Source organism: Poecilia formosa, unplaced genomic scaffold, assembly GCF_000485575.1.
Source record: "Poecilia formosa unplaced genomic scaffold, Poecilia_formosa-5.1.2 Scaffold43, whole genome shotgun sequence".
NCBI classification, from domain to species: Eukaryota; Metazoa; Chordata; class Actinopteri; order Cyprinodontiformes; family Poeciliidae; genus Poecilia; species Poecilia formosa.
Genome location: NW_006799982.1, coordinates 770,640 through 789,258, shown reverse-complemented (window position 1 = coordinate 789,258; position 18,619 = coordinate 770,640). Strand labels below are relative to the sequence as shown.

At 39.7% G+C, this 18,619-nt stretch overlaps 1 protein-coding gene across 13 annotated transcripts in view; it reads left to right on the top strand.

Moving 5' to 3' along the window:
* The window catches only part of LOC103137734 (nuclear factor 1 X-type), a 122,118-nt gene that overhangs the window by 86,171 nt on the left and 17,328 nt on the right, over positions 1-18,619 (top strand). For 6 of the 13 annotated variants that reach the window (XM_016671281.1, XM_016671276.1, XM_016671284.1 and 3 more), the window contains 6 exons: positions 11,929-11,991; positions 12,217-12,291; positions 12,549-12,672; positions 13,941-13,976; positions 14,297-14,424; positions 15,232-15,306. In XM_016671281.1, the coding sequence (XP_016526767.1) occupies positions 11,929-11,991; positions 12,217-12,291; positions 12,549-12,672; positions 13,941-13,976; positions 14,297-14,424; positions 15,232-15,306 (501 nt within the window). The remainder of the gene's footprint in view (positions 1-11,928; positions 11,992-12,216; positions 12,292-12,548; positions 12,673-13,940; positions 13,977-14,296; positions 14,425-15,231; positions 15,307-18,619) is intronic. The other 7 variants (XM_016671285.1, XM_016671280.1, XM_016671286.1 and 4 more) reach the window with 3 other exon arrangements.

The following is an 18,619-nucleotide window of genomic DNA, read 5'->3' as shown; positions in this document are numbered from 1 at the left end:
CATGACAGTAAGTTTAACTATAACTAGATGCAGCTGAATTTTTTTCCCCATCTGAATCACATTGACGTTACCACAAGTGTGGTTTGGAGCAGATCTGGAAACATTTGAAATGGTGGATTTATGCTGAGCTGACTTTCTAAACCTATACCAGATACAATCTGGATTTGCCAGAAAACAGATTTGGTTTAGCAGAACGAGCATAGTGCATGAGCGAGAATGGACAATATGGGAGTTCAGCTTGTGAGATGTGAATCATCAGGGCATAAGGTCACATTCTGCAGCATCTACCATGCCATCTCCCATCCATCCTCCCACTGTTTCTTACATAGTCTCTAATACTCAGTCTGCATAGCAACGCTTGAACACACTCAGGCACACGCATACACGCCAAGTAAACTCCTTAATACCACCTTAGACAACTGCTGACATGAGACAAAATGATGGAACATCAACTCTTGTCAAAGTTTGCTTTCATTTGTTTGTGTTTTCTGACATTACTGTGATTGGCTGGAGTGTGTCCACGCCCCAGTGTGCAGTACACACCAACACACAAACACAAGCACGTTCACACTGTTTGCTTTGCTTGCCCTGCGCTGAGCTGTCTGGCTGGCATCACCAATCAGCACAGAGCCAAAGAGTCAAAGGTGATAACCACTTGGCAGGACAGCTTTCATGTCAACCTCCTTTCCTCATGCCTATGTGTATCTGTGATGTGTATCTGTGTGTTGTCAGTGTTATAGTGTAAACACAAATTTGCTCCCATGGAGTTTTCCCTGTACATGCGGTATAGATTAGTATAGAGCATCTAGTTTTCCCTTGTTTTGCTAGCATTTCTTCTTATATTTAGAATTCCCTGCTCACACTGTTCTCTGAGTTCCTGCACGTCCCCCTCCTCCTGTCCTCTTGGCACACACTGACGGGACTGACTCTTGTATTGTTTATACTTCCCAGGGAGATGCATACTGTGTCAGAGTCCAGCCCACTGAGATGTGCACTGTATGTGTTCAGCCAAGCAGGGGAAACTGTCCAACACCTTCTGTATGATCCAGACTGTTATTGTGCAACTCAATAAACTCAAAAGGCAAAGCCAAATTACTTCAGTTGCGACAGTACAGTTGACTTAAGACGTAGATAAAAAAAAAAAAAAAAGTTTTTTCTCAGAAAATTACTTTGACTTTTGTGCATTCCCCAAAGACCCTTTTTTAATATTCAAATATATTGGATGGATCGATTTTCTGTTTATTTTCATAATTCTGTTTTCTCACAGGGGTAGAACTTAAGTGTTCCTCTGTAATTGGGTCTTTTGCTTTCCAGCACAGCGCATCCACTAGCTGACGTATTGTTATGTTCATAAAGTGGCACATTTGCTGTGAATTTTCATTGAAGTGTTCCTCAGGAGAAAAAAAAAATTACTTGGCTGCTGGAAGAATGTTTGTTATCACTGTTATCTCAGTGGTGCTTTTTGGAGGAGTTGCCAACCTTGCTTAGTATCACTTTGAGGCTGTATATATGAGTGTGTGCTTGCGTGTGTGTGCGTGTATGTGTGTGTATGTGCACTGAGGATGTTTTTATACTCTTATCGACGTGTCCTTGGCTGTGCTAGTGCACCAGCCTTCTATCAGTGTAATTTGCTTTCTTCTATGATTCTTGAAAGAAATGCAAAGACTTGGAGAGATAAAACCGAGGAAAAGTGTAACAGCGTTAAGAGAGCCTAGAGAAATAACAATAAACAAATACGAGTGGTGAATACCAGTCCAGTGGTCAAAGCTGTTTGAGCAGTGATTCAACTAGGTGGAAGAATATGGATGAAAATAAAATCTGAAGTGACAGTTTCATCAAAGTAACACGTTTGAGGTTTACCTTAAGGCACCCCATTTGCTAGCCAGACAGGCAGTGTGTGTAACAGCCCCAGCACAAAGACCTACAGTGTGTATATGTAGGGCAGCAGGAAAAGAGACCGGGGGAGGAGAAATCCAAGTCTCAGCATAGGCCCTTCCCTCACTCTGGAGCTCTGCTCTCAGTTTGGTTCTGTACTCTTTCTGTCATATTAAACAGTTCTCAAAAGGTCTGCGCTGGCCTCTCTAAAATGTTTTGCTGTATTTTCTTTCATGCTTGCGCTGTTTTCAAAAAATGATTCTTTCATTCTGCTGTGGATTCCTCCCATTACAGTGCATGCTTGCACTTTCCCCACCTCAAACCGCTTTCATGTGCTTATGCTAAAGAGTGTGCAGCATTTTGATTCGAAACACTTCCTTTAAACAGAACAGCATGAGTGCTGCGCGAGGGTCTCCCTATCTCAGGGCAAAATGCAGGGATGATAAGCTCCTACACACATTTCAGTATTTACAGCTCCATATTTCACTTTGGATTTATTCACATCGCATCTCTCTCTCTTTTCATGTCTTTGTCTCCATTTCTGGCCTGCTTCTCTCCACAGTCTAGAGAGTGAAGTCTGAGCTAGCTGAGACGCCTGGCCCAAGGCCTTGTTGCTTTATTTGCATTTCACCATGGTGTACATGTGCCAGGAAAATGCCACCTGGTGGTGATAACCCCCTACTGCAGAAATAGCTTCTGAACGTATGTGTGTGTATCACTGATGTTTGTATTAAGTCAAAGCTGTGCGCCAGTAGCAGTGAGAGAAAGTGCACCGCCTTCTTCCTTCTCCCACCCTGTGCTCCCCTTCTCTTTCCCTTTCCGGCCTTTGTGCAGCTGTATTTATTTGGGCTGGATAAGGGCTTTGCAGAGACACTGGCCCCTGATACGCTCGGGGCCCCCGCCCCAGTTGACTCCTTTAAACTGAGTAGAGATGGAGGGTGACAGGATAATAATGCTGGTGTCAACACCACTTACAGGACAGTTATATCAGTATCAGCTCGGCAGGAGGACGTTCACACTCTGTTAGGCTGGGTCATGAACCGTGCTGGGGGCCCCCAACCACAGCCACACACACACACACACACACACACCAAATACTCTTCAACCACTGTTAATGAAACAGATCAGCTGTAGGTTTTCCCTCTGATGTAAAGTAACAAAAAATAAATGTATCTACAACCTTCTCAATGTTGACATTGACATGATCACAAGTGTGAATTTTATAAATTCAATTATATTGCATACAAGAGCCTTATGGAAGAAACATGGGTACATATATAAATAAAAATATAAATATATATTATTTTGAAAACTCCAGAGCATTATGTCTCATTGATATTGATTGTACATATTAGTAATCATGAATTTGTTTCAATGTCTGATAGTATAGCACAGAACAGTGTGCTATACAAACTCTTTAGTTTCTACATGTTTCAAGAGTAATCATACATTTTAATTGGCTACTTTTTCCTATTCCTAATATTTTGTGCAATAACGTTGATAGAATTTGTTGCAGTTCCACCGAGACATACAGTATTTATCCACTTTATGTTTTTTTTTTAAATTCCTTCAATATTTATTATTTTATTTTAGTGAAAGGATGTGATGACCAAAAATGAGAAAACAGGCTTCAAGTGGGATGTTTTGCCATAGCTTTGTTTCTAGTAGGATATGAATGTGATCATTGAAATCAAACGTGGAAGTCAAAGCATTTAGACCATTGTAGACTGTTTTAATGTTCATTCAACTAAAGAAATGTTAACATCCACTAAAAGTCATATTACATTTCTTTTATTTTTTTGTACATCTTCCTACTGGTCTTTTATGCTATTTTTTAGAAGTTATGATAATTGACTCAAATATATTTAGACTCTTTGAGTTTTAAGGATTCTTGTTTCCCCAGTGATTCCTTACATAAATTTACAGAACTGAAGTCTTATTTTGAAGATGGTGTCACTGACTTTACGGCTTTATTTTTCAGTTAGACAAATTTTTGGTGGCCTGTGCAGCCAGTCCCAAATCTGTAATAGTTAGACATTACAGAATACCTTGTGGTGCACTCATAGTTGAGTAGTTGAGGTAAAGAGGGTAATGGAGGGAGGCAAGGGGGTGGTACTTAAAAACAGGGACAAGCATGGGCATCTAGCCAGCCAAATTGTACCCCTAAATCTCTAATACATCATAAACTCCACCCATTCCCTGCAAGTTTAGTTGCACTCTCCAAATCCACCTTTTTCACCTCTTTTACAAACCTACAAAAAAAAATGTCCTGCCATGTAATACCCCAGCCTCAAACCCCTCCTCCTCCCACTGGGTGCATTTCTCCTCCCTTCATTCTTCCCCATCCCTCCATCTTTCTTTCTATCCCTCCCCTCGTCACTCAGTATCCCTCTCTCCTGGGCCTTCTTGCCGTAGTGCCGTGCTGTTGGCAGCGCGTGGGCGCAGGCGGCACACAGACGGGAGCACAGATGGGCAGCAAGCTGTGCAGGGCGGCCAGGCACACCTGCTCCACACACACGAGCAGGCAGACACACAGGCTCACAGAAAAATATACATACGCACACATACAGAGCCCTACTCTGCCACCTCACCACACAGCCTGCCTGCCTGGCACGGTGGCAATGTTGCAGGGACACACACACAGAGCTACACACTCTATACATACATACATACATATATATATATATATATATATATATATATATATATATATATATATATATATATATATATATATATATATATATATGCTTGCTTTTTGTGAAATGAGGGAGCACTACGTCTTCCTGGTAAAACCCAAAACAAAAAGCCATTCAAGAAAAGCTCATGAAACAACATCACTAGGACTATTCCCAATACACAAAAAGCATTAGCATAGCATTTTTGTCATTTTTGTGGCTTTAGGGTCTACAGCACTCTGCCCTTTTGCTGGAGATCACAGTTTTATCCAGGGTAAAAATCTTTCTTTTTTTTTCTTTTCTTTTTTTTTTTTTGCTGTTTTCATTTTAAGATCTCATAGCAAAACTCAGTTTGAAAAAAATCCATATTTGTAGAACTATGCCTGTCGCTGCTCTTATCTACCTGGAATGCTGTGAAAAATCTTTCTACTGAAATTTGCCTTAGCTGGCCAGACTAAGACTAAAAGTCGGTAACATACTGTTCATCCTTTGTAAATTGTGCAATTATTGGATTTCTTGTTCTCCACTTTTGGCTTTTCCCCATTGGGATCGACACAACAAATCATTTGTTTCCATTTAGTCCTTTCCTCTGCATCCTCTTTCCTGACAACAACTAACTTCATGTTCTCTTTCACCACATCCTTTTTCATCTTCCTCTTGGCCTTCTGCCATGTAGTTCCAACTTCAGCATCCTTATACCAATATGATCATTGTCTCTCCTCTGAACTTGACCAAACTAGCTAGGACTGGCCTCTGACTTTGTTTCCAAAATATCTAAGTTTCCCACTGATGCTTTCATTTCTTATCCTATGCCAAGAAGAACCTCAACATCTTGAGGTTCTTTTTCACACTTTTCGTCGCGTGTGTGTGTGTGTGTGTGTGTGTGTGCGTGTGTCTGTGTGTGTGTGTGTGTGTGTGTGTGTGTAGTACATATGCTAATGAACTCCAAATGCAGAAATGCAGAGAGGTCAAAATCACACATCTGGATCATCACATGGGGATTTAGGATGAAAGCATTGCAGCACATGTGTGTTTAACCAAAGCGGTGCTAAAGACTTCATACTGAAGTAGAAGTATATCCTGATATCATACACAGACATAAATGATTGAAAAAAAAATATAACAGGAATATAGAGCTATTTCTAAATATATAAATAAAAGAGGAAAATAAAATAACGTCCAATAAAAGAGCTGAGTGAACATCTGTGTGGGATAGCCAGGGGGATTAGGAGGGTTTGGAACATTTTAAGCGCATTAAGGATTAAAAAAAGGTCAGAATGTTTAGCAACATACCGATAAACCTCTTAAGCGAAACCCAATTGGGAGGCTGTACTGTGTTATCCTGTGTTTTGGGGAGGAGAGCAGAGAAGAGGGGGAGGAGAGGAGGAGGGGGTGTTGCAGAGTTGACATTTGTTCCAACAAGGAGGGGAATCACATTGTGGTATTACATGCTAGCTGGCGAACACATATGGATGCAAGCTGCTCTGATTTGACTGCAGATCCTAAATAATGGACTTGATGGTTTATATGATTATGTTGCTCATGGTCATTGCTGCATAGACTTGCAATAAGCAGCATTGTTTATAAATGTGTGTGACAGAGTTGACATATTTGGTTATTCATGATTAGTTAGCGTTCTTCTGCTTGAGTTGTTCTAATTTTTCTGTTGTTTCTTTTTTTGGTAGCAATGGACGTTTTTTGTGATGGTAAAATTTGTTTTATCCCGTCCTTTTTTTGGGTGACCTCCTGTTCATTTGGTCTGCTGATCATGCAGCATGACGAGCAGGTGGCTTAGTTACCCCCACCTGTTGGTCAACAGCAGAATCCAACAAGTGAACAAGCAAATTCCTCATCTAAAACTCACAGATACACAATGGGTTGTTGGGGTAGTTGAACTGTGGGTGTAACAGAGTCAGTAACAAATGGAAGAGAAAGTTTTGTTAATAGAAGTTGTATTGAGACTTGAAAATCACTGTCTGCACTGTTGTGTTTTTGAAGGACATACATGTAAGGCAAAAACAGTAACTTGACGAACGTAGGACACATGAAATGCCAGGAAAGCCTCAGAAATATGTCCTGAATGCCAGATAAATCATGAACTTTAAGCTGCACTGATGGATGGAAGGAAGAGAGCAGTGAGAGGCCCAGCAATGTATGTCAGGGCCATGATGAGTGGGGTTATGTTGATGGCGGTGGGGTCGTGGGACTTGCCCCTGAGCCTGTGGAGAAATACTGTAATCACCAACCCCTGACAGCAGTCATCGCTTAGCTGCTGCCATGAAGAGTTATTACAGTTGAATTGTAGGCAAATAGCATAAGCTCTTCAAAAAGCTTTTGAGCCAGTGTTGGGATATGTCATAGTTTTTTTTGTCAGCCAATACTTGTACATTTTTTCCTAGTTCTGGAAATGTGAGTAATGTGGAAATGTGTCAATGAATGACTCCACCTTATCACAAAACAAATTTAAAGGCTTTCACAGATTCTAGTTCAAATAAACTTTTACCTCTCCTATTTTACTTTTTACACAGCTTTACTTTTCATTTGCTAGTTTATCTCACTGACAATGTTTTCTGTATTTCAATTGCAATAAATAAAATGTATATTCAACCATATATCACTTGCTTATATATGCTTTACATAGAGTGGCTATTTACATATAAAAAAAATCTAATTGTTCCTTCAAATTTAACGTCATAATTAAAGTGGAATTAACATAATATTGTCTCAAAAAGAACATTCTGAGAGCAAAATGGTTCAGAAACACACTTGTTTGGCTTTGGTACGCTATTTGGTCGTAGTTGTAACTATTTGTGGCAGAATGGGAAAGTCCAGTTTTTGTGCCGAACTGCCTCTTAATACGAGTAAAGTGTCTTGATTTGGCATTTGCTGTACATTTTCACTCTAAAAATAAACTCAACTCAATTTAGAGTGAATTGGAGCAGTGTGTTATCTTTCGAATAAGTTGTTCTTTAATCCTTTACTGGGTGTTTGGAAAGCGTAGTGCAGGACACACACATTAGAATAAACTCCTGTAAGAACAGGGAAAAGAGCAAAAAACGTGAAATCTCTTGACACATAGTGCATTGATTTTAACAAAAGAAGAAGCTTGTTTTTAAATTCAGCCTGGCATTTATTCGTTGTTAACCAGTACACAATTTTACTTGACACATTAACTGTTCACCTTAACAATGTTTTTACAATGTACTGAAAAAGAAAGTGCACTATAATTTGCCAACTTGTATATTTCACATGCAGGTTACTCACTAAACATTACAAATTGCAATCTGTCCACAGACTGGCAATAGATACCTAACTTTTTGCTACAGTAGATGAGTATCTTTTTATTCTATGATGGCAAAACATCATCACAGTAGGAATACTGAAAAGTATCTGAACACTTACAACACATCTTTTCTCTTGTGGAGAATACCGCCAAAGTCCTTGTTGCTGCTTGCATTTTCCATTTGTTTTCTGGTAGAAAATCTGGGAATGCAAGTCAAATATTTCTTGTTACAATGTCCAATAAACAAAACATTGACTGTGTTTCGGTGACCACTCATAGAAGGTCTTTTGGTAAAACTAGATATTCATTAACCCACCATAATAGTTTTTTAAGGATCATAATAAAGCTGTGTTAGATATCACAAAATAAGCACAGTTTGTCTCTAATGTACATGTCTAGGTCATGCTTTGGTTTTATCTGTGTGCATTGTTTTTAATTCACTAATTTGAAGGGCCTGCACAGTTGGCTGAAAGATTTGAGGTTAAAAATGTGTTTGTTGGCGGCAAACGCAGTGGGGCAACTAAGGAAAAGGGGCTGCAGGACTCTGATTGGGGTCGCTGAAGGGAGGGCTTTAGGGGGCTGCGGTGAGAAGATAAGGGGCTGGATGTGCGCTTCAGAGGCTGGGCGGGGGTAAAGATGGGGGGGTTGTGACTGCTTTGGTAGCCTGCAGCTTGCAGAACAGTGATAACCAGTAACCAAACCTCTTTTACCTCCTCCTTCACCATGTCCTCCTCACTTCAGTATGCAGCTATATGATGCACTGCCACACTCAACAGTGGGACTTGTTTCCAGTGAGTGATGTAGTGATGTGGTGTAAGCACTGTGTGTGTTGGCTGACATGTCGTTGAACTTCACAATTGTTGAAAGCTCCAGTGTCCAGCGAAGGTTTGCACTCCGCAAATTAGCTAAACTTTGCTAAAGAAATGAAACTGCTGAAATGTTTTGCTTTGGAAATAAAAGAAAAAACACAGGAGATGTTACACTGTCTCTATATGTTGTGTACTGCGAGAAAACATGGTGTGACCTGTGAAGACCGCATGTTGATTATGAAGATAGGTATCGCTTTTCCTCTACTACTGACATCCTCTTATCTAACTTGAGTTTCAGCTTTCACACGTTTGGATCAGTTGAGCATAGTGGTGTTCATTGCAAGTAGCCTGAAGTAAATGGCTAAGTTTAATTTGGCTTACCAATAATGTGAGTTTATGAAAAACTGACTTGTTTTCAGGAAAATATGATGACTGAATTTATGTTTTTGAAAAATAGAATTAACTCTTCATCGGTCTCAAATCGTATTTTATAAAATTTCAGTTCAATGTAGAATAATCTTTTTTAGGTACTTTAACCTGTCAATTTTTTTTTTTACATTTCAGATTTGATGGGATCAAATTTAGCCCAGAATATTTAAAAAGAAAAATAGCCCTTTAGTTGAGTGATAATACAAAAATGTCCAATCAGAAACTAAATCTAGCACTGTGGTGGGGATGTTTAGAAAAGTATCGCAGATTTATTTTATTTTTTTTTACAATGCTCACACAGCAACATTAATATTCCTAGTAACACATCAGTTTGTTTATTTACAAGTTTACATTAAAAAGAGTTTATCATTATCATGATGACACATGACCATTTTTATCTCAATCTTAAATGATAAAAGATCATTCAAGATTAAAGATCCAGTTGGTGATTTTTTTTTTTTTTTTTTTTTACCACATACCTGAAATGCTGCCACACAGAAAATTTAAACGTTATGGAGATTTCTTCAATGCTTTATTATACAGCAATCAATGTCGGCAGCTAACTTTCTTTTTTTTTTTTTTTCATTAAAATAAAAGTCTCAAACATAGATAAAGGGTTGTAAGCACGCAGCACAGATCTTCATATCTGGGTTTCATTTCAATAGCTTAAGGCTAACTCGCATCAGGAGTGCTGTGGAGTGTCTCATCAATTTCAGTGTGCTAGTGGTACCTTTGTCCCACATTGGACGCATGGCGCTAAATTGCACTGAGACAAAAGAAATTACTGGACTTGAACTCTGTTTTATCAACACTTCTCAGTGAAGAAAGGATAGTTGGGCATTGTGCCTTGAAGCATTGCCAGACAACCAGATGCCGTTGATGGATTTAATAGAAATTGCTGATTGTGAGCATACATAGTCATTTGAGTATTGAGATCAGCTGTCGACCTGTCCACAGGTGAGAGAGTTTGTAGGATCTCGCCTGCTGGCATCTAGGAAAGCTTCATTCACCTTCAACCCTGGACAAGGCAGAACGAGGATGGATAGATTTTACATCTGAGATTTTATTTGTTTACAGAGAAAGTTGCCTGATTTAAGAACAATAATAACACAGAGCAGGGACTCAGAGTATATTGTAGCCTATCTAAAATGCACCATAGTAAACAACAATGTAATTTTTCTACAGTCATAATTGAGAAAACCTCTTCAAAATGTTTAACAATAATGTAGGAATTTCATAAAATCTCATCGTGTCTGAAAAAAATGTTAACACAATTCCTTACTAACAAAATTGTTTTCAAAGCATTAGCTCAGCCATGTTGTGAAAACTGTATGCCAGCATTTTTGCTACTAACACTGCACACACTGTATGGAAAGCTGGATATTACCGATGCATTTGTGGTGTGAGACAGAGAGTTTATAGTATTATAGAGTCCTTGTGTGAAATACTACATGACGGTAAAAAGTCCACTGAAGTCAGGTTGTTTTCTCAACAGCTTTCATTGGCCATGGTATATGTTTACTCTAAGAGCCTACCTCGGTGTTTGTCCACGTATGCGTGTGTGTTTAAATGTGTCTGGGTGCGTGCGCGGCGGGGGCACAGCCACGTATGTTTGGAGCGAGTGCTGTCAGTTAGCTGGAATGCTGCACTGCCGCCAATACTAAGATGGCTGCCAAGCTCTAAGATGGCTGCCAGGATTACACCCAGCCTGTGAGAGACACACAGAGGAGCGAGAGTTTCAGCAAGAGAAGCTCTCTTTCATTTGCTCTTTCTTTCCTTCATTCTTCCTCTTGTCTGTCTCAGTCTAGCCCTCTTTTTCTCCCTCTCTTTCTCTCTCTGAGGATAAGCAGTGTGTCGTAGGCAGCGAGACAGGTCTGTTATTGTTTCTGCTCAGTAATCTGTGGCTTAGTGTGGCTGCAAGGCAAGTGCTGCTGGCAGGAATCTCTGTGCTCTGTTATCACCTACAGCCTGCAGATAAACACCTCCTTTAGCTTGCTTGCTAGCAGGAGCCTAGCAAGTCCTGAATGGACACCCATTACCTTTACCAATACCTCACTAGCCCAGGACATGGAGATCAGTCTTATTGACTTAATATTCTCTATAGGAACATATGTGCAACACTACAGTTTGTGTTTTATGTCTACAAATATTGGCATAGAGGCCTATTTTTTGCAATACTTTTTGTGATACTTTCTTCGATGTCCTTTTTCAACATGTCACTCCTCATATCATAAGTCTAGACTTATTGTTTAATATTATTAACATGTGTTCCCATGGTGGTCTGACATTGTACAGCCTTTCCCTGTAGCTATCTCAGTGTGTAAGCATGTGTATGTGCGATCATACAAGGATTACAACATGTATTAAAGTATGAAGCAGAAACTAAAGGAGAAGCAGATTGAGAGAGAGAGAGGCCAGGCGTTTGTGTGCACATGTTCACATATGTGTGTGTAAGGTGCTCTGCTTATGTAGACCAAATCCCTACAAGCAAGAAGGTATTAAATAGGATTAGGGTGAGTGATACGATTACGTGGTTAGATACTAAATGCCGTGGCAGCACACTGTAAATCATTGCACCTTGATTGTGCACAGACAGGACCAGCAGGAGAGAACATTCTTAGACACAAGAAAATCACACACACACTCACACGCACGCAAGAAGGATGTGTGAATTCACAGATATAAATTTACAAGATGTATAACATACTCTAGCACATACTGCAGGTTTTTCATATTTTCTCTCACACCTCAAATTTCAAAAAGCTGGAATTAGTAAAGCACTGAATGTTTCTTAAGTATGTAAACCCCATGATGAACCTTTGTCTTTTCTCTTTCTGTGCTTGTTGCCATGTAGAATCTGGACAATCAGACAGCTCCAGCCAACAGGGAGACACAGACATCAAACCACCACCCAATGGTAGGTACCCGTCTGTGCATTTCCATATCTAAACACTCCTAAATTGGCATAATACAATTGGTTTTATCATGCCTGTTTGCTTCAATGTCGTCCAGCTGTGGATTCTGGTAACAGACAAGCCTTCATAGATGTTGATCAACTGGGATTTTGCAATAGTAGCCTCCTCAAAGAAAATTACTTCAAGACCACAAATTTGCATATTGCTTTCATGTCCTTTCTGTACAGGACACCTGAGTTTCCAGGACTGCTTCGTCACCTCAGGAGTGTGGAATGTGGCAGAGCTAGTCAGAGTGTCACAGAGTGAGTTATTTATGTCTTAAAGGCAACAAAGAAGAATTATGTTCCCTCTAGTATGTTTTGTAGTTTCCAGGAACTGTACCAGGATAAAGTTTTGCTATGGAAAAAAATGAGTATAATCAATAATGTTCTCTTTGATGCTCTTTTCTTATTTCCTAGATTAACATCTTGAAAAACAAATTACCTTAATTCATATTTTGCATATTCCTATTTTCTTCTCATTTCTGTTCTCTTCTTCCTTCTCTTTTGCTCCTCCTCAGCTCCTGTAGCCACGGCGTCAGGGCCCAACTTCTCACTGGCTGAGCTGGACAGCAGCCCCAGCTACTACAACATTAACCAGGTGGCTCTGGGTCGGCGCTCACTCACCTCCCCTCCTTCCACCAGGTAAACACACATCACTTTACTCGCACACAAACACACACACGCACACACACAAACACACACAATGGCAGTATTGGGTGTTAAGTGATGTATGTGGCTCAGTCCAGAGTAAACATGGGCCAGTTACCCATGTTAAGTTGTGTTAAAGTTTAAAAGAATTGGAATTTCAAAATTATATTCCCCATCATAACATTCCTACATTTTAAGTCATTTTAATAAGATGCCAGAGAATAAGTTTTCTCTCTGACTGTGTGCAGTGCAGCTCCTCCTGTGCCTATTGTTCCACACTGCACCACACTTACATTAAATTCATGACATATATATTCTGTTTTAAAATACGTATGAATACAAATAAATACATTTTATAAATAACAGCTGTAGCAAACAAGCCTTTATGTTTTAGCATCAATAGATTTAAATATAATTTTAGATTTAAAACAAAAATAGTTTGATAAGGTTATACATTTTAAAATCTTATACTGTGAAAAACTGCAATTGTGGTATTTTTTTTCTCAGGGTTATCATACAGTGAAAATCTCATGCTGCTGCTGAGCAGTTAAAGCATGTCACTGTAGACGATAAAAACTTTGGAGGAATGCTTATTTGATAAAAGAACCATACTAGTTGCCTACAGACTTGCTTCTGATCATTAAAAATATTTACCAAAAGATTCCCTCTGGCAAATGATTAATAATCACTATAATCACCATTCTCTGATAACATCTTTTTCTGACATTTCAAATAAACAATTAAATCACAGTTTCTCTGTTTTCAATTGTACCGCCTCCACACAGTAGTTATCACAGTCAAAATTTAATATATGTTTTTTTTTGGTTTTTTTTTGTTCGTTTGTCTTTTATTTATTTTGGCAGAAAATAATGGTAGAATCTGTACGAATTGTTTTTGGTAAAACAATCACATCATTTTTTAACTACTCCATAAATGTTCCTCTTTCAAAAGAAAACTAATTCAAATGTGTTTTGAAACACTGCCAGCTATACAAATTCATCTGAGTTTATGCCTTTCAGGCAGTAACTTTTTACTGTGAAGATTTTCTAATGCTAAAGACAGATATTTGCTGTCAATAAAGAGTTGTTTTGGTAGCTCAGCTTGTATTGAATCCAAAGCTCCTCTAAATTTCTATATATGTTTGTGTGTGTTTGTCTGTTATCGACTTTCCTCTTTATGAATGTGATTGCTCTTCTGCTTTATTCTTCTTTTGTTTCTTTCTCTTTCTGTCTCCTTACTTCTGTCGTCTGCTGTCACTTTAGGTCTGAGGTGGAGTTGTACGCAAATCTTCCACGGAGGTAGTTATAAAAACCTAAAAGATCAAAAATTTTGAGACATAAAAAGGCACTCTCCTCTTTTTTTCTACCCTTTTTCCTACACATTTACTGCTGTGTTTCTTTTCTGTTTTGTCTGATCTGCTTTAAAAATATTGGCTCCTCAAATGAACTGAAATTGAAATTTGTCTATGTGACCGCTTCATAACTCATAAAGTTGCTAAGTATTATATTTATGTTTAGACCTGTATGATAGCTTCAGAGAAAAAAAAAACACTTTTTCTCTTCTTTTTTTGTTTTTCCATCTTTCTTTCTCCCTGAAAATGTCTTCCCATTTTCTTCAGCTCCACCAAGAGGAAGTCCTTAGATGACAGTGAGTTGGAGAGCCCAACGGATGATGTTTTTTATCCTGGACGTTCACCTGCTGCCAGCTCTTCCCAGTCCAGTGCGTGGCCTAATGACATGGATGCAGGTATCCACTCCATCCCACCCTGCTCCTGTCACCCACTACCTGAGCATGAAGAAACTTTTGCACTCTCTTGTCTGACCGCCACCAAACCACAAAAGCCCAAGAATGATAATCCACGCGTCCTAAATCAATCGGCCTGCTTCACGCTGGTGATTCACGTAGTTCTCCTGAGCACCCTCGAAAACCTCCCAGTCACTCACCCAAATAATCATTTAATTCATAGAAAAAGAAACACTCCTATGTAATTAGTCAACAATTTGTCATAATTGGTGGTATTGATCTAGAACCAAGATAGGGCTGCGGTACTATGCTAGCTAATTCTAGATTCTGACTGGGTAATGTTGTTAAGCTCCAACATTATGTAGTACCCTACATCATACTGTAACAGAAATATTTTTAAATAGAAATCCTTTGAAATAGGAAGTTTGATTTGTAGATTAGACAGCGGCTCTGGTCTAATGGAATAGGCTGCTATTTTGATCTGCAATGATTTTGAAACTCGGCACACCTATAAGATGTAGACCCACTACCCTGTTCCCACCCCTCTCCCATTCTACAGGCAATAACTCTAACAACCTACGACTCCACGTCTAGTTCTCTTCCTGGAGAATGCACATTTCTTCACCTCAAAGCCATAATCATGCATAAAGTTGACCTTAATGTTGTGCATATGATCAATCATTCACTACCATGATCATACACAAATTCTCTCTCTCCCCTGCCCTCCTTTCTTCTCTCTCTTTCTCTTGTCTTCTGTCTCTCTCACTCTTCTCCTATCTCATTGTTAACAATACCCTTCTTCACTTTCAGTGCAGCACCATTTGGCGAGTGTGCAGGAGAGGAAGATAAAACATGAAAACGATGGCGTGCAGTTTCCTTACCATGGTTAGAACAACATTGATTACACTCATATCTATTTACTATCTATCAGACTTTATGAAGCACAGTCATTCCTTTGTAAATGTGTATGTGTGTACGTGTTTCTATATATTAACAATACATACAGTAGGCAATATTTGTATTTCAGGTAAACATATTGTATGTCTGTTTGTGTTTGCTTAAATACATTAAGGACAGTGATAGCAAGCCAAATAGACATGCAATACAATGTTTTCATTTCTGATTATTTCTTGCTGAATTAATTTACCTCAAACATTTTAATTATTTTTCACATTACCAGCATCTTCATTGTTTTGTATTTTGATGTCATGCGAGCAGAAACAGGATACATAATTTCAAAATCAAGGCAAGGGCAGCGCCATTGTTGAAATATTGCTTGAAGAGGTCTTGCTCGCAGTTTGCCACGTGTGGACACACCAATCAAGTGGAACATTCTGCTCTGGTCAGACAAGAGCACAGCTGGAGTTTTTGGCCTACATGCAAAACAATATTTGTGAGAGAATTAACACTGCACATTACCGTGAGCATGGTGGCAATAATGCCTTTCTTCAGCATCACAACAAGCTTAAATACATAGCTACAACAACAATTGAATGATTTTAGACTAAACCACAGCTATGAGTTACAATGGACCAGTCAAAGTCCAGTGAAAAATCAAAAATCAAAGACACATTTTTCATATTTTTTAATTTTGAACATCATTCATAGTTTTTCTTCCACCTTCCGATTATACACTCCTTTGTGTTGGGCTAACGCATACAATCCCAATAAGGTATATTGAAGTTTGTGTGCATAATGTGACAAGCATGTAGAAAATCAGGGCTGAGGCCCTTAAAGCACAAGAGCAGTATTCTGAACAATGCACCATTTACAAGCTTCATTGGTGTGATTCATGAGCCTTCAAGCAGTGGCTTTATCTCTCATAACTGTCAGTTCTTCTTGTGAAACTTTTTGAGGTCGTCTTGCTCATACTGACGTGACACATTCACTGACAGTAAAATATTTACTTGTACTTGTTTTGTCTCTCACATGTGCACACTTGCAGAGAGGCTTAGTCATATCCATACGGACCCTACGCTCACACACACATATGTAAAGTCCTCCCAACACACTGCAACTCGCAGCACTCCCAACCCCATCCCCCGCCACACTACCACATTGCAACACACTTGCTTGCCGTGCTCCCCGCCCCTGCAGGTGTTGAGGTGGCTGCTCCGCCTCTATCCCTCTGCGCTGCTCTCCCCTCCATCGCCTCAAATCCATTTCTTAAGATGTTCCTGAGGATCTGAGGTGTAAAATCCATCCTCCAGCTCCTTAGCTCCTACTTTGGCTCCTCTTCCCTGCCTCCCTTCCGTCTAATTGAAAAAGGTGTACAGTGGGAAGGGCCCCGCAGAGAGAGAAAACATGTCAGAGGAGGAGAGGTTGGAGACAGAACCCAAAAATTAGGCAAGCAAATGGGGAAAGTGGGAAGTGCAAGAGGGAATAGCAGGGATAGCTGGCAGAGAAGATGACTTTGGTGTTTTTAACTGGTGAAAGCTGATGAGGAAGAAGGGTTAATTAGAGTGTGAAGCAGAGGAGCCAAGAGTCTTGGATAGGTTTTGCCACTGTCTACTCTCACTAGAGCCTCGGCGGCTGCTCCTCAGCTTCTGTTCCACTTAGCTGTAAATGTAATTAAGAGGCTGTTCATCGGACCCACAACGGAGTTTGCACAGCCTCACCTTTTATCATTTTCTCTCGCTTTACATCACCTGATTTCTTTGAAAAGATATCAGCACAATTAAAAGCCGTGTACCTCCTGATGATTTTTTTTTCAAATCAAATTAAATATCTTTATAATCCGAAGACAGTAATTAATATGCAAAATTCAAGTGAAAATGTGTTAAGCCGAAAGCTTCGGGAATTACCAAGTTAAACCTAGAAACAAAACAATGGATTATTGTAAAGGGAGAGCAAAAAAAAAAAAAAAACACAGAGCGGATGTGGGATTAAAAGTGTGGTGTGCGTCTGATTTTTCTAAACAATCCCACCTGTCATTGACAATTTTCACATGGGGATTCCTGTACAGGTGGGAGGTATATAAACAAACAAGCTCACTGGCACACTCTAGCACAAACAAACAAATTAAAGGACCCTGCAGGTGCGCCGCAATGTCTCTGCGTGCCACCAATCACTCACCCTGATTTCCTTGAAAACCCCTTGCGTCCGCACGTCCACACACACTGTTCCTCAAGATGCATTAGCACAAATAAGTCGCACAACAGTTTGATTCAGAAATAGATTTCTGCACATACACAGCCCAGTCCAGTCCAGCACACACACACTCTCTCTCACTCTCTCTCACACACACACACGCACACACAAGGAGACACAGCTGAAGCACAGTCCCAGATGGTGTTTCCGTGTGTTTGTAGCCTTGGGATCCATGAGGATGCTAGAGACAGCTGCTCTACAGGGGCGAAGAAGGGTGGGGGGAGGTTACAGGAGACTATCGAAGCAACCATGATTTCAGATTAATTCCAAATTATTTTGAAATTTTCCTGAGACACCGGAGACTCGTGACAGTGATGGCCTTCCTTTAAGGTAAATGCTGCATACTCGCAGAAGCACACAGCTGTGCACATATGTGCTTTAAATCACTAGAGAGAGAATTCCCCAACTTTCCTGCAGTAATAATTATGCCCCGTCTTTTAAAACCATGTGTGTGTCTGTGGCTGTGTGTTCTTCAGAGGCGCATCTGGTGGTAGGCCTGTTAGTGCAAAGAGACAGAAGGGTCATCATGGGAACGCTTGATTAGTTGCCAGTGAAACATTAAGCAGTGCCAGAAGAGGAAACAGTGCAAATTTGGCACACAAACATAATTCCAGATCAGACCACTGCACCGTCTGTGAAGAAATATTGTCTGCAACATTCACTGATACTATCAGAAGTTCCCCTACACAAATGTCAAACACTTTCCGTTTTCGGCTCCCTTTGCGCCCTTTTTCCCAAATACACTGATTTGTGAAATTATTCACACCCATATTTTGTCACTTAACCACAAATATCACTGCATTTTTGGGGGATTTTTTTCTGAGGAACCAATACACATTACTGAGAAGTGGAAGGAAAATGATGCAATTTACTTCAAAATACAAATCATAGAAATGTGGTGTGTCTTTCTAGTAAGGCCTCTATACTCTGATAAGGCGAATTAAAATCCAAAGCAATCAAATAGCCTGCATTTGGCCTGCTTTTGTGTAGCAATTTACCCTACATTCAGTCATTCACATTCAGTCTTTGATGGTGGTAAGCTACAACA